This window comes from Zea mays, chromosome 10 (genome assembly GCF_902167145.1).
Source record: "Zea mays cultivar B73 chromosome 10, Zm-B73-REFERENCE-NAM-5.0, whole genome shotgun sequence".
Taxonomy (NCBI): domain Eukaryota; kingdom Viridiplantae; phylum Streptophyta; class Magnoliopsida; order Poales; family Poaceae; genus Zea; species Zea mays.
The window spans coordinates 4,206,586-4,222,890 of NC_050105.1; the positions used below are offsets into that span (position 1 = coordinate 4,206,586).

Genomic DNA, 16,305 nt, shown 5'->3' on the forward strand with positions numbered 1-16,305 from the left:
TCGGCGTACCGACGAGAGTTTTTTTTTTGTGTGTGTATATTCTCAGTCTCAGTTTTGCTAGTTTAGAGTTGGACAAAATAACCAGTGTTTATTTGGTTGGATTCTCGTTTTGGTTTTCATAATAAAGTTCGATTACAAGCATTGACAAGAGAGGGACAATGCATACTAGCATGCATATACAGCAAGTCTCTCTTCTGAGTTATTGGCGCCCACGCCAGTTCTGAATCATGATCGCACGGACAACAGCAGCAGGGAGGAACAGAGGTTTGTTATTTGCCAACAGATTACACACATGATTGGCATTCCACACGCAACCGATCGATATGACGATTATACTCCTATTTATTAGCACCAGCTATATATATATAGCCATGTCTGGAGTCTGGACTAGCAAGCAACCGAGATCGATGATACAGAGATAGATTCATCGGTTTGCATGAGCATGACTTGTTGGCAGCCACTATGTTACACCACCATCCACCAACGCATGTACAAAGTTCTGCATCATCATCGCATCGCCTCCGCCAGCTGATGACCGATCAGTGCAGCGCCGTCAGGACAGTAGAGCCTTCCACCACCTGCAGTTACAGATCACAGATTGCATGATATATATATAGATAGATAGATCCGTCTCTAGGTTGAGCTGGTCTTCTTGTTTGTGTTTTTGTAATAAGCAGAGCAGTACCTTGAAAGTGGCACCGCAGATCTCTTCTTCGTCGGCGGGGACAGCGGTGACCTTGTGCTTGGGGTTCTCGTAGCACTTGAGCCCTCCGAGGGCGTTGGAGTAGAAGCAGCCTGTTATTAATTAGACGGCCAGCAGAATGCAGTAAGGTCTACGTAGAATTGTAGATGAGATGTGGGGGGCAAAGGGCACACACACAGACACAGACACACAGTTGCGCGCGAGAGCTAGCTAGCTTGACGACGAGATACATATAAATATATACTACCTTGCGGGAACGGCGCGAGCGACTTGCCGCATGAGCCTTTGAGCATGTCGATGTCGTCGGAGAAGGCGACGCAGCCGTCGGCGGTGATCCCCCAGAAGAGCGGCACCCTGCCCTCGGGGTCCTGACAGACAGACAGACAGACAGTCACTCAGTCAGCAGCATGCAGCGCTGCGGAAGAAAGAAAGGAAAACGAGCAGCAGGCCGGCTTCTTACGGATGCGACTAGCAGGGAGTTGGTGGACTTGTCGAAGAGGACGAAGGCGTAGGAGCCGGTGAGCTGGGCGAGCATGAAGCTGGCCGGGTAGGGCGCGCGGTCGCGCAGCGTCTTGTAGGCCTCGATGACGAGGAGCACCTCGTTGGCGCCCTTGCTTGACAGCCCGTGCTGCTGGCTCAGACGACCCAGGTTGTCCAGCACCCCCTCGAACAGGCAGAACACCTCGTCCTTGGCCGCGAACGACCTGCCGCCGCATGCATAATAACGCCCTTGTTGGAGGAATCACGGCCCACAAATCATGGCCCCCCTCCCCCCGTCTATCTAGTGCGAGATCTGTGTGGGCTTTGTGCCGAGCCAGGGCCCACGGACTACCACCACCCACCCTGCCACCCACTCTCACTCACTCACTCACTTGCTACCGAACCGAGCGGCCTGTAACTGTCATGGTGGGCAGAATTTCGTGTTTTTTTTTATTATTATTACTACTAAAAAAATTGCAAGGTCAAATCAAACGTTGTATCGGCGTAGCTTTTAATTCCAATCTCGTCCCTGTGATGATGTGATGCGACACATCACCAACCCAACTCCTCTCTGTGCCCTGCCTGCCTGAGAGTCATCCCATCCGGTCAGTTAGAAACTGACGACGCTCAGTTTCGTATGCAGACAATAAATACATCCTGACGTATTAATTTACACGAGAAGAACCAGATCCAGTAGTGGGGAAAACTCTATTTTTCTTCTAAGGAATTCTATTTTTTCCAAAGACAAAATGGTGGCTCTGGTTGGATCCGTAAGATAAACCGAACTGACTAAAATTTAGTTATTTTAAACCGAGAAGAGCTAAATAAAGGTGAGGGGAAGGATGGAATGGAACTGTGTCCTTTTCAGTCGCTCTTAGCTTGCGAGAGGAAGAACTACTAGAAGAACTCAGTCTCGGCTTGCTTGAGCACACGAGATCCAACACAGATCCGACAAGTAATAATAATAATACTCGTAGCTAGGGGGCGGCAGTGCCTGCCAGCAGCAAAGCAGTATGCAGCCCCGTACACGAACGTACGTACCTGGGGCGGAGGAGCGCCTGGTTGGTGTGGGAGTAGGCGAGGTGGCCGTGGTCGCCGAGCTGCACGGACACGGCCGGCTCGGAGGCGGCCAGGAAGCGCCCCACCAGCTGCGACGCCTTCGTCTTGGGCGACGGCGTCCGGCTGCCCGCCGCCACCAGCTCCGCCGGCACCTCCACCACCTGCCCGCTGAACACCGCCAACATCTTCGTTCGAGGACCACCTAGCTAGCCTCTCTACTAGATCTCTCTCTCGCTCTCTCTCTCTCCTTCCCCCCAGAGCAAGCAGAAGCTGCTGACGACGACGACGGAATGGAGCGGCGGATGGGAGGGCGCGCGGGTTATATAGCCGGACTGGAGGGAACGGGACGAAGACGAAGGCGGCCGGGTGCGGGTGCGGGTGCGCTGAGATGAGGTGCGGGCTAATGACGTGACGTGGACCCCAGCTGGCATCCAGCGTCGCCGCTCGGCAGCTTTCTTTTCTTTTCTTCTCTTGTCATCCATCCATCCATCCATCCGGCTTTGTTTTTGGTTTTACTGTGGAAACCAGCAGCAACCAGCGTGAGTGAGGGTCTCGTGAACTCAGACGTCCCTGCTACTCGTGCGTGCGCTAGCTTTCGGCAAAACCAATCCTTTTTTTTTCTTTTCTTTTCTTTTCCTGCTGCTTCTTCTCTCAGGTCTCCCAGCCTTTTCTTTTGTTTGTTTTCTTCTTCTGGATTGTTGCCGAGAAAGAAATGTGCACACAAAAGAAATATATATATATACTAGATGAGTATCCCGTGTGTTGCAACGGAAACACACAATACCATGATAACTTATATATATAATGTGTCTTATATTGTTATAAGAAAATGTTTCATAATTCATTTGTGATCCTAGCCATATATAAATTTTGTTATTTTAATTTAATTGTTTCACTACTACATTACAACCATCAGTATCATACAGACTTCAATATATACCATGATTTACATGGTCTCATCATTGGAGAGCACGTGCCACACCTATCGGTAGAAGTTCCCTCGTACATCGTCAGTCATCAGGCACGCACAACCATACATGTTTGCTTAAATAAAAAGGCAAGTGTGTGCGTTTGCGAAGAGAATTAAAGGCAGGTCAGCACAAAAGCTACATCGGCGATGGCAAGTGGTCATTGTTGTCGGTCCTCCTCTGCGTCACCTCTGTCGCTAAGATGACTCAACAGTCTTTGATATAGTAGTCGTCGAACGCGCGTGACATGGCGAGTACCGATGACTTTTGGCTGGGCTGCTAAACGAAGTGCACCCCGGGCTCATCAGCGAGGTAGTACACCTAGCCGTTGCACCTCTAGATGTGCTACTCCTCTACATACATCTTGTTCGAGGACACTCACACAACATCAACAACAACCGTCGTCCCAGCGCACAAGAATTTATGGCCGGTCAGTAGCGACTTACGTGGCCGGTTGAGCTTCAGGTGGATGATGAGCTAGATGGCGTGACGGCGCCGTCGTCGGATGCGGTGCCCAGAACAACCCGAGAGTCGCCGGCGTTGGCAACGACTATGAGGTCCCTCGTTTGAATATGAACAGCGGTGTAGCCGCTCTGGACCTCGTCCAAGCGACGGCTGCGCCGGAGCTTGCCGAACATAGCGACGCATGCGGCCAAGTAGGACTGCTTCCAGAGGTCGAACTGGCAGTTGCCAAGCTTCTTCTCATCGTCGATGAGCGACGCCAACGCGAGCGCCTCCTGCCAGTGGTGTTTGTTCGGGGTTTCCAAGTAAGAAACATGGATTCATCTTTGGCGTTAGTTTATAAAAATGACTCACAAGTCAGATCCATGGACAAAATATTACGGAGAATAAATGTCACACATATAAAAAAGGAATTTAAGTTGAAAACTTATTCAAACAAAAGAAGTTGCATGCAAGGCTCTTCTTTAAATACTACTCTCTCAATCCAAAAATATAATTCGGGAATCTCGTTGATAATTATCTACTAATACACATTGTGTAAGGGTAGCAGGTGGGCTTTGGGAAAGATGTAGTAGATATTTTTACTGTAACAAATATTAACATAAACACACATGTGGTGTAGTGGTAGCTACGAGCATATTTACTTGAGAGGTCGCGGGTTCGAATCCCATTAGGGCCACATTTGTGTTTTTTTAATTTAATTTTAGCTAGGCGTGGGGATGCACGTGGGAATGGGAATGAGCTTTGCGGGGAGAGGAAATGAGAAAGACAGTGCGGGGAGGGACACAATTGGGAATGGGAAACGGGTCAGGACACAGTTGGGAATGGGAATGAAAACACAGACAGAACTAGAGATGTCAATGGGGACCCGATACCCGATAACCCATGGGGAATTCCCCTATTAGGGTACGGGTATGGGACAAAAATTGTCCCCATGGGTATGGATATGGGACAAAATCTCCACCCATTGGGTAAACGGGTATGGGTTTGGGAAGCAATAATCCCAACCCGATTACCCATGGGTATTTCATACGCGTACACCTGTCCTGTTTATATGAATGAGTTGAGGCCGAGTCGGCCATCAAACCCGTTAGACTCCATTTCTTATATTGGTCCCAAGTACTGATTTCTTTTCTGACAGATGGATGAATGGATAATGGTTCATGGATGAGTGCTTGCCGATGTGGTGATGTATGAAATCTGGATAGTTTGTGCTAGATGTTAGTACCTAGTTATTCCTTAATTGTGGATGGGGACCCATCGGGGACCCGAAACCCGAATGGGGATGGGTATGGGATGAGTTTTATACCCATGATGGGTATGGGTATGGGTATGAGGATGTATCAAACATGATGGGGATGGGTCTGGGATGCTATAACCTGATGGGGAATTACTCATTGACATCTCTAGGCAGAACTAGGAATGGGGCAGCCTACCCCTTAGAGTCTTAATAGGTAGTATAGATATGGGTGGGTGGGTGGGGGGGGGGGATAAAACATGAGACGGGAATCCCACGCCACACGTACGCCGCAGTCGCGCTGGCGGCTGGCCCGTCCGTCCATCGACCGGCCACTGTTTCGGGATGTCCGGCGCTGCGCTCCAGGATGCTCCAGTCCACTAGACGCCCACGCACACACGCTCCCTCTTCTCTCTATTTTTTTTTCCTTCCCCCAATTTCATTCCCCTCACGTAAACCATATATTATCCCATCATACATGCTAAGCTTATTCCTCCCGAATCCAAAGTAACATATTCTTTTTAATATAGTCTATATAAGCATTTTATATGTAAATTTGTGTGGTGCGTTTTAAGGCTCGGATGGTGTACAAGTAGAACACAAGAGGCTAAGTTGGTTCGGGTAGAATCATCCTACTCCACGGTCTTCGACATCTTGTGCTACTGGCACTGGTCTTCGACATCTTGTGCTACTGGCACTAGATTACTCTGCGGGCATGGGATTTTTAACCTCGACAACAAGAGAGGTAAGAAAAAAAAGATAGGTTATTCCATACAGCTTATCCATTTCCATATCCATATTCAAACTTCACTTTAGAAATATTGTAGTCTAAAGTACAAAACAATATTTTGTTGGATGGCCATATGGGTGAACTATTGGACAGGGTCTTAAGGGGAGATACTACTTGGGCATGAGATCTTAGACATTGAACCTTGAGCCATCTTTGTGAGCCACCTCTCATAATCTCATACTCCCTTTGTCTCAAATTAAAATTCTTTTTAAACATTTTAATGAATCTATACAATAATTGATCTATGCATTTTGTACGTGTGTCTATATATATATATATATATATATATATATATATATATATATATATATATATATATATATATATATATATATATATATATATATATATATATATATATATATATATATATATATATATATATATATATATATATATATAGAGAGAGAGAGAGAGAGAGAGAGAGAGAGAGAGAGATGAATGTAGACATAAAAATTTAGGGCTAAACTGAATACTATTTTGTGATGGATTGAGTAGTATTTAATGTTTTTATAGAGGGTTAAAAAACAATCTATAATATCTTGTAGTTGTAGTTTATATATTTTATATGATATGGAAATATTGTGAAAAGATACAGTAGACTAGACATAGCTTAACAATATTGCGTACGTGATCGAAACGGACGTGTCGTCATCGTCGTGTGTCCCCATCCCGTCCCGTCCCGTTGGCTGCACTGGCTCGCACAAGTCTCTTCCTCTACCTGCCTACGAACATTATCCAACAAACAAAACAAAACAAAACAAAAAACCAGTAATATGCTAGAGCATGGAGTGGTGCCGTGTTCCGTCCGTCTCCACGATCATTGGCGACGGAAACAAAATAAAATAAATAAAAAGGACCCCGAAAGATATTCCTGCGGCGACGAACGAGCGAGGAGTCGTGCCGCTCGACGCTTGTGGCAAGAAATCCACGCGACGACGTGGCACGCACGATAAAGGAGAGTACTAGCATATATTTATCCCGTCGCCATCGGTCGCCAAATTTTTCTGATCCCCAGGCCCTCCCTGTCACTGCCAGCCTGCCACGTGGGCGTGTCGGACGGTGGAGGAACAAGTAATAAATTAAACCAGTAGATCTTCTTAAAACTCCAAGTCCAGCTAAAATATGCATACTGTTACAAAACATTTTGTACATATGATCTAATCCATCCATGTGTCATAGTGACAGTTATTTTCTAAGAGACACACTCCTTAGAAACTCTTGTATATATACTTCACTACACTACAATAAAGAACTGTCCCTGTCTTTCTCCTGTTGCCACTGAGTACTACACAATAGATTGCAACATATACATAAAGCGTTTGGCTCCGGAGCCAAATGTGATAGAAAAGCTCACGTCCGAGAGATTTTAGAAAATTAAATAATTTAACATTTTAAACAAAATAATTTAACATTTAAACATAATTTTCTATTTCTAGAATCACGCTCCACCCCGTCCGTCCTATATAGAATCAATCTAAACAACCATTCTTTCTATCTCCGTCGCCTACCCCGTCACTATCGGCCGCCACATTTTCCTGATCCGCGGGCGGCGCTCTCTATCGCCTATGGGTGCCAACTGCCAAGTGAGCGTGTCGGACGCAGTGGAGCAACAAGTAAAAAAAAAAAAACTAGCAGATTTTAAAACCAAGGCCCCGATTAATAAAATATATTCAGCCATGTAGTGGGTGACACGGCAGTTTTCGAGAACAGGCAAGCGGATACATGTAAAGAAAAAAGAGAGACTTGGAGTCTGAAATCTTACGTGTAGTTGTCTGTTGTTGGAGAGATGCCGTAGCAGAATCCTTACTTGTTCTGTACGCATCCTTGGATTGTTGACAAATGACAATGCAAAATAAAAAGTCGGGCTACGTTACGTAAGGCGTCGCGTTTGGATCCTTCGAATCTAACTCCACTCTAATTATCCTACTTGAGATGTGAGTCGGCTCAGCTAATATGATTCTACGCGGAATATATTTGTATACTACAGTTGTTGGATATTTATGTGATATATTTCTACCACATCTCTACTACAGAAGAGTGGGCTGAAAGTTGCGTTATAAATTGTAGAGTAGAAACATAGATTGACAACATGTAAAATCAATTCCTATACTCCCACTCTATGAATATTAAATATGAGACGACCTTGTGTCTGAGATTTGTAAAGTGCTGGGACGTTAAATCCAAACCAAATAATCTACGAAGCTGGTGGAGAGGGCTTTTCCTACTCAGAAACCGATGGGCGCCCACAGCATCTGGATATGGGATAAGACAACGACCCACAGATTTCCGGGTTTTTTTTTTTTTTTTGCTGCTGGTGTTGGTGTGCGTGACCCGTGGACTGGGTGAGTGAGTGGCAGGGAGAATCTAGCCCCATGTGGTGGTGTGGCCTTTCTGAATTCTTCTGGTTTAGCTTCTCCCTCCCTCCCCGGCCGGGTCGTGGCGTCGTGCTCTTGAAGCTTAATCAGTGGTCCAGGTGCGCTGCAGAGGAATCAAGCAGGGGTGATCAAGGCAAGGACTGTCTTCTTCGGCTGCTGGCCCCCCCATCTACTAAGTGCTTGGACGACTTGGCATCTTCGAGGACGTTGCCATAGTGCCACTGCAGATTGTTCTTCCTTGGAATCTGTTTCGTCAACCCGTGTGGTTATATAAGATACTCAGTTCAGTTGGTTCTGGAATAAGAATGCATCCTAGATATTTTCAAATTTCAGGACAGAACAAGGGATAGTGTCAGAGACATGCGCATCATAGCTTTATTCCAGGACCAGTTTGATTCCTGCATATGTAGAACTATCTGGTAGACGTATTTGGTCTTTAGGCAATTGTATCTTGTATGTGTGAATTTTGTGTTTGGTTAGTACGATAAGCCATGTCTAGGATTACAAGATTTCACGCATGAATTGGGCTTGCCACGCCAGCAAAACGTCCCAAAAGCGGCAAGCTTTGACGTGTGCTGCCGTGGCAAAAAAAATGTAGAAACCCACCCAAAGCTGACATCTGAGCACTCGTCGTCGTTTGTAAATGCGGCAGCAAATTAAATATCACATTAAATTCCGCGTGCCACACCGGCACCGCCAAAATCAGCAAACGTAGGCATTGAACCAGACAGACAGATTGCGCATGCTAACTATATACCACAATCTATCAGCGGCCGGCTATCTTCACAAAAAAAGGGATGACATATCATCCTGAATAACTGGCGATGGCAATACTGACTACGGTGAACAAGATGTACATGCCCATAAGGCAGTATCCCCAGAACCTGGGCACCCGAAACCTAGCCCAGGTGACCACCAACAGGGTGCCCATCAGGCTCAGGAGCAGGAACACAAACGCGACGACGATCCCAACATGGAACTCGAGCACAAAAGCTCCGGGATACACCCTCGCCGTCTGTACCACAAGGGCGGTTCCCAGCCCGACCAGCATGTTGAACATGGGGCCAGCGAAGCAGCCGGCGACGGCGATCGTAGGCTGCCCAGCCCTGGCCAGCGCCACGTCCGCGACGAGGTCGCCCACGGAGTTCCCCCACGCCAGGACCGTCATGCCGAGAATGGCGGGAGGGAAGTCCATGATGGCTCCGACCGCGGCGAGGCAGCTCAGGAGCTCTCCGGCCGTGGTCGAGATCCAGAAGACGCTCATGATGAAGGAGATGATGGTGCTTGCGATGGTCTCTGTCTCTGGGGCTTCTTTCTCGAGGAGGTAGTGGGAGAGGGCTAGGCACAGGCTGGCGAAGAGCACGACGGACCATAGAGGGAAGCGGACTTGCGGGAGGAGGAACACTATTCGGGTGTCTAGAGGGATGAACGAGCTGAAGGAGTACAGGATTAGGAGAGGGCACAGGCCGATGTTTGCGCTGATGTAAACTTTGCTCCACTCGGAAGGAAGGGTTGATGGTATTGTGAGCTTCAGAACGAGTGCGATGGGCCACTCCCAAACTTCTGTTACCTGCCAGAGGTAGATGTACTTAGATCAGTCAGAGAGAATGAGAGGGGAAAATGTTCTCAAACAAACTGAGTATCTGTAAAGTGGTGCAGTGTGATATATTATATATTGTTATTGCGTAATACATGATTCTCCCCGCTCACTCCTAGTGAATGAAAAAAAAAACTTTGGCCAAGTTGATCAGTGCTAATCTATACCCTTGTTAAAGCTTCGTGAAGTGCCAGAGAGGCACAGCAAAATCTCCTTGTCGACACACCACAATCTTCTCTCTTGCCCCCCCTCTCTAGTCTAGGGATAACCATGATTCTCTTTCTTCACTCTCTAGCCTAGGGATAACCCTGGCCGACCCCCTCTCTAGTCGAAGCATGTGACAAATGGTATTCAGAACCAGCTTTCTTCCATCACAATGGAATCCAATTGGGATCTGTACAGCACATGGGCTAATTGGATGAAAGGGATCAAATAACAGATGCAACTACTGTCTCTGATCTATGTTCCACACCCGAAAAGGGGAACAGCGTATAAGAGGAACCAATTCTGATAGATCAGCAATGGTGGAAAGTGAAACAGCCTCTGGTGGATGGAAGGAAAAAACAGATTCCACACCAGAGAATTGGGCACCAATGTAAACACAAGGGTGATCAGAATTCTTATAAATCATTGTTTTCAGAACATGATGGAGTGGACGATCCCTTGCCTTGGCTATACAAATGTGAAGCGTTCATCCTATCTCAGATAACACCAGAAAAAAGACAAGATGCTATTAACATCCTTCCACTTGACAGGTCGAGCCTTGACATGGTTTATGTGCTTAGAAACGGATGAGAGCACAAAATGATGGCCCAATGTTTTCTCTATCATCGACAAACGTTCGGACCTCTGACAGGAAAGAACTCGCTGGGATGTTTATCAGAAACTCAAGGGTCCAAACGACCCGGGAGTGATGGACCCAGAGGCCCAGAGAAAGGCCAGGACTGGTCGAGCACAGGAGGCGGGCTGCTGTCGCCTTCCCGTACCTTGTCCTCCTACCCCCTTCCCCTACAACCTACACAACCTATCTCCCACCAATAGAACCATCACACTTGGAGGCAGCAATCTCCTTGTCACAGAAGTATGCAAGGCGCCATAAGCTTGACACCATGCCACCATGGTTACTGCCTCAGGAGACACACAGACTCAGGTTTCGCTACATGTTGCAACAAGAATCAGTACTAGCCAAACTATAAACTGGAAATCTGTGTGAATGGGCACTCCCTGTTGGCATTATTGAACTGGATCTACACACAATTACATCAACGCAAATACCTCAATAGATCTACTGCTCCAGACAATACCAGCACCAGGGTACTAAATGGGAATCAAATATCCAACGTCAGATCATGCCACAACTTACAAATATCAATTGGGCCAGAGCAATTCGCTATTGACTGTTATAGTATACCACTTGGTCACTTGGATGATATGATATCATACTGGGAGTAAACTGGGTAAGTTCTCTAGGGCCAATCATTTGGGATTTCACAAACTCAACAACGAAATTCTGGAGACATGGGAGGCCAATATTCTGGATAGGATGTGATTAACCTGACCATCCTACTTCCTACTGGATAGTATCAACAACAAAGGGATGCTGAACTCAACCCCATTACTGCATTTCAAGGACGAACTGCTTCACTAGGCAGGGAGAGGTGTAATGGTCAGCAAAACATATTACTGCAAGAGGGGAAATAGAAGGGGAGGGATGTATTGGTTCTGAAAGAACACAAGTGAGCCTTCAGCGGCCTCGCCATCTACACCACGTAGAACCCATGGAAAGAGCGCAACCGCAGGATAGTCCACAGCCCTCCAAGTTGCAGAAAGGATAAAAGAAAACATGGATCTTCGTAAAAGGGCACATTGTTTGCAACCTACGGTACCCAAAGGACACTTTAGTTTTTCAATTAGTGGTGTCTCAAAATCATCCCAGCATGCTTGGAGCTGGCTTTCTGTTGGGCGGTTGGGCCATTGCCCACCCTGTACTTAAAATTCTTTTCTTAATTGAAAGGAAGAGCTCTTGCCATTTGCAATAACAAAAACTTGGGCCCTGTGTCAAGATTTAGGTTTAGTAAATTTGAGTTTAATTGGATTGGATTCTCCCATCTATAAAGAATAAATAGAGGAGTTTATGAATGAGAAATTGAGCATAATTTGGGTAATTCGCCTCTGCATTCTTGCCCCTCATTTCCCTTACTGTTCAGACATGCAACACACCACTGTCTTCTCTCTTATCGTAGCCGCCACCCCCCCTCCTCCCGCCCCCTCTCGGGTAGAGTTAAGTTAACCACGGTCGACCCCTCTCCAGTCCAAGCAGGTGACAACTGACAATCACTAGTCGCTTTTATGCTTCTAAGCTTGACCTCTGTCTAAGCACCCTAGTTTTGTTGAGTTCATTGTTTCGGCTCACTCATAGAAGTTTTTTCTGCAAGAGGCCTTGTACAGATCTTTGCCCATCTGGGCTACCCATCTTTTTAATACAACTGGCAGCTCTCCTGCGACATTCGTTTAAAAATAAGAACAAAAGGGAGGAGCACACAATAGACAACTCAATTCTGAAACATACTAAAACCGAACATCTAATCTAACATGCGAGGGTTGGAAAATCGCTCGTATGTTTATAAAGCACTATGAGCTAGCTGCTAGCAAATATCCAAAATATCAGCAAGGATGTTTGGGCATTCGCTTGTTTGTGTTATAGCTGATATTGGCAATGTTAGTGCACCCGTAAGCTTGATTGATCAGGTGGGTGCTTGGCTTACTAGGTTTGTAACTTGTAAGAACATGTATTGGATCCTAAGAGAGTTGAGTCACTATCCTTATTCCGGTTAGTTCAGCAGCCCTAGGCTGTCTCCAACAGACCGTACATATGGTCGTGCAAAATATTGTTTTGTAATGTATATTACATTGTTTTCAGAGTAGAGTTTGAAATATGAGGTAAGGTATAATATGTGATAGAAAGGCTGTTGAAGACAACATTACTGAGTTTGCTGTGGACTTATGACTAAACAATCAACGATTGCTTATCTCAGGGGTTAACATAACAATCTATAAATTATAAAGTCAGAAACTGTTACAGACTTCTGAATTCTTTTTCTTAAATATTTCCTAAACCCCCGTTTGTTTCCCTTTATTTTGAGGAATTGGAATCTAACTAATTGAGTAGCCTATTTTTTTAAGAATGAGACGTTCCACCACTTTCCAAAGTTTATACATAAGCCTATCTTAAATTCATGGGGTGACAGATAGAAATTGATTGTATAGATTTACATGCTAATTTTCTAATATACAACTTATAGCACACTCTTCTACTTACTTGTCTATAGCATAAGTGTAATGTATAATTATCTCTCTCATATAATTTAGGATAATATACAAATATATTAACTTAAGTAGTTTATGTCTAAATTATAATTATTAGAATGGAATTCAATTGCAACGAAACAAACGCCTAAGGGTTATCTGTTTGATCATCTGTTTCACATTTGAATCCAGACAGTAATGTTAAAACCCAAAGTCAAACGTAGTCCAGCAAAAGGGGGCCAAAGTCAACGAAAGTATGAGATTTGCCGATTAAAAAACCCATAACATTCAGCATTTTCAGGCGAGAGTGTTGATTCTGCAGACACCATCAAACAGACTAGGATTGATGTCTCCGTCAAGTACTAGCACATTGGCCATTAACAATTTGAGTTGTTGAATGCATACCTTCCAGAGCAACGCACACCAAGCGGGTCGTCGTTGTTGCCTGTGATCCTCCACTGTGATCGGCAGGTCCACCGCCACACGGTCACTGCCACTCACCATCTCCAGGTCAGCTGCCGCGGCGCTGACCGCCTTCTTCCCGTCCGCGCTCCCCAAATCCATGTAGAAGACTAGCCCCACGAAGAAGGCATAGAAGAGCACGAACCCGACGGCCTGCCAGAGGAAGATCTCGGCGCTGAGGTAGACGTAGAACAGCGCGGACGCGGCGAGGAGGTAGAAGAAGACGTCGCGCGCGAACGACGGCGGCGGGACGGCGAAGGGTGCGGCGACGAGCGCGACGGCCCCGACGACGAAAGCGGAGACGAAGGCGCCCGCGGAGAGCACGGCGGCGAGCCCGGCCCTGGGCATGCCCCGGGGCCCCCCGAGCGCCGCGGCGGACGCGAACGCGTCGGGCGCGCCGTTGCCGAGAGCGAGAAGCGTGACGGCTGCCATCGACGGCGACAGCCGCAGGCGCGCGGCGAGGCGGGACACCGCCGGGGTGAAGCGCGCCGAGGCCGCGGCGGCGAGGAGGCGGAAGTGGAGGAGGAGGAGCAGCGCGAGGAGCGGGAGGGAGCGCCGCGCGTCGCCGCGGAGCAGGCACGCGTGGATGGCGGCGTAGTCGAGGAGCGCCGGCGGGCGGGCCAGCGCGGAGGAGATGGCGCAGGTGGCCCCCGGGGTGGCCATGCCATGCGCCGTTCCGGAATGCCGCGCGCGAGGAGAGGGAATCTGGCGGAGGGAGGGGGGAGGGACGGTGAGGGATGGCAGCCAGCTAGCGGGCAGCCAGAGTGATGAGTGGGAGCGGCACGGACGCCGATAGGACACACGCAGCCCACGGGCGGGCGGAGTGGACGCCTGCCGACCTCGGCGGCGGCGGCGGGTCCCGCGCAGGTCCTAGCGCAATTAAGGTATGTGGGGCCCTTTTTAGTTTGACGGAAGCTGGAACCGTCTGGCCCAGGAGCGGCTGGTCTGGTTGCACCTTGGGCCCGTTTGGGCCGGAAGGTAATGGCGTCCCGAGGCCGTTGGATCGGGCCACTTTGCCTATTTCTCTGGTAGTATAACAACAATGACGTCTTGGTCCTGTCATTATTTTAGATATGATGTTTCCTTTTTTACGTTTTATCTCAACAAAAGAGCGAGTTTGTTTGTGCAGTTTTATGTAAATTTAGATCATGATCCATTATCATTCCTAGATGTATATCATCCGGTTAGGATTATAGTTACCCCAAACACTAAGGTTCTGTTTGATTCTAATTAGTTATAGGACTAAACTTTAGTCTCTATCTGTTTTGGTTATCAGGACTAAATATTAAATGTAGTGCCTAAAGACTCGAATAGCCCTATAATATATCGCAGCATCCTGCCAACTGAAGCAGCGGACGTGAGGCAAGGATAAGGATAGCAAAGGAAAAAAAAGTCTAGTTTAGGTCTAGTTTGGTTTAAGGGATTAAATCCTTCATTTTAGTCTCATTTAGTTCCTAAAATAACAAATAGTAGACTAAAAATGATTCCCTCCATTTTAGTCTCGTTTAGTTCCTAAATTACCAAATAGTGTGACTAAAACAAAGACTAAACTGTTTTAGTCTCTAGTCCCTCGATAGGTGATTAAAATAGACTAAACCATATTTTTTGTTCATTCTTTATTTCAATTATTCTAATGGCGAAAAAATGCTAAGTGATATTTTAGTCATCTTATGATTTATTTAATGCGTTTTGAGTACTTTTAGTCTACAGAAACAAACAGGGTAGTGACTAAACTTAGTCTCCTAACTAAATTTTAGTCCCTCGACTAAAGGAACTAAATGGACCCTTAGTCCTCTTTAGCCACTACTTGAGGGACCTTAAGTCCTTGTGTTTAGTAAATTAGGGACTAAAAGAGACTAAGGGCCCGTTTGGTTATTTTAGTTCAGATACTAAAGTTTAGTTTGAAGACTAAAGTTTAGTCCATATCCTGTTTGGTTATAGAGACTAAAAATATTCAAAACGTATTAAATAAATTATAAGAGGACCAAAATACTCTTAAGCATTTTCTCGCTATTAGTGAAACTGAAATAAAGGAGGGGTAAAAGGTAGGATTTATATGATTTAGTCCATTTTAGTCACCACTTAGGGGACTAGAGAGTATAGACTAAAATAGATTAGTCTCTATTTTAGTTCTACCGTTTGATAATTTAGAGACTAAGGGCCTAAAACAAAGGCAAATAGAACCACAATGAGTAGTAGAGTACTTTCCTTTTTTTTCTCGTTTCGTTTCTTCGTTGGAGTGCTCTTTTTGGAAGAGAATGAAAAATGAGACGACTGGCCTCGCATTGCCGGCACGGCCGCATTCATAGCCCACCCACACGGCCATACCCACTGCCGATGGCGAAAAGAAAGAGAAAGGGTCGTTGTCCATCCCCACTCGCAACGGAAAGGCAACTGGTAAGTGCAGGCACCACCACTAATAAACCACGACGACCACCGTGGCTCAGCAACGGCGGTGCAGCACTGAGCACTTGAGCAGGGATCCCAGGGGATCTCCGATCACATTCCGGCCGTCGCCATCAGTGGCGCATGAGGCGCCAGCGTACGCCTGGACGAGACGGCATCGTCGTGGCAGCAGCGCGCGATCGGGTCGGTGGTTTGCTTTGCTTTGCTTTGCTTGGCTTGCGTACTACTCGATCCGATCCTAACCTTCTCATCATTCCTTTCTTGCCTTGCACCCGTTTTTTTGCTTCTTTGTTATCGCGCAATCATCTTCCCAGTTCGTCATTCGTTACTTGCCTCCCCCCAAACCACATAACTCATATAACTAACTAACTAACTAACTAACTAATCGAACTTGCATTGGTGATGTAGTATCTCACAAGTCACCACCGACTGAAACACACCCTTGTCGTTGTTTAAA

The 16,305-nt window shown here is 46.6% G+C and overlaps 2 protein-coding genes across 2 annotated transcripts; both read right to left on the reverse strand.

The window, feature by feature from the left end:
- Positions 1 to 251: 251 nt before the first annotated feature.
- On the reverse strand, positions 252 to 2,518 carry LOC100502283 (aluminum-induced protein homolog1). Its single transcript, NM_001196760.1, has 5 exons — positions 2,225 to 2,518; positions 1,164 to 1,407; positions 951 to 1,071; positions 686 to 795; positions 252 to 578 (listed from the first exon to the last, which is right to left on the reverse strand). The coding sequence occupies exons 1-5, from the start codon at positions 2,425 to 2,427 to the stop codon at positions 540 to 542; spliced, it is 717 nt and encodes a 238-aa protein (NP_001183689.1). The 5' UTR covers positions 2,428 to 2,518; the 3' UTR covers positions 252 to 539.
- A 6,198-nt stretch (positions 2,519 to 8,716) lies between these two features.
- Positions 8,717 to 14,222, reverse strand: LOC100272741 (Cation/calcium exchanger 5). The gene is made up of 2 exons (NM_001147194.1): positions 13,386 to 14,222; positions 8,717 to 9,647 (listed from the first exon to the last, which is right to left on the reverse strand). The coding sequence occupies exons 1-2, from the start codon at positions 14,103 to 14,105 to the stop codon at positions 8,883 to 8,885; spliced, it is 1,485 nt and encodes a 494-aa protein (NP_001140666.1). The 5' UTR covers positions 14,106 to 14,222; the 3' UTR covers positions 8,717 to 8,882.
- Between the last annotated feature and the right edge of the window lie 2,083 nt (positions 14,223 to 16,305).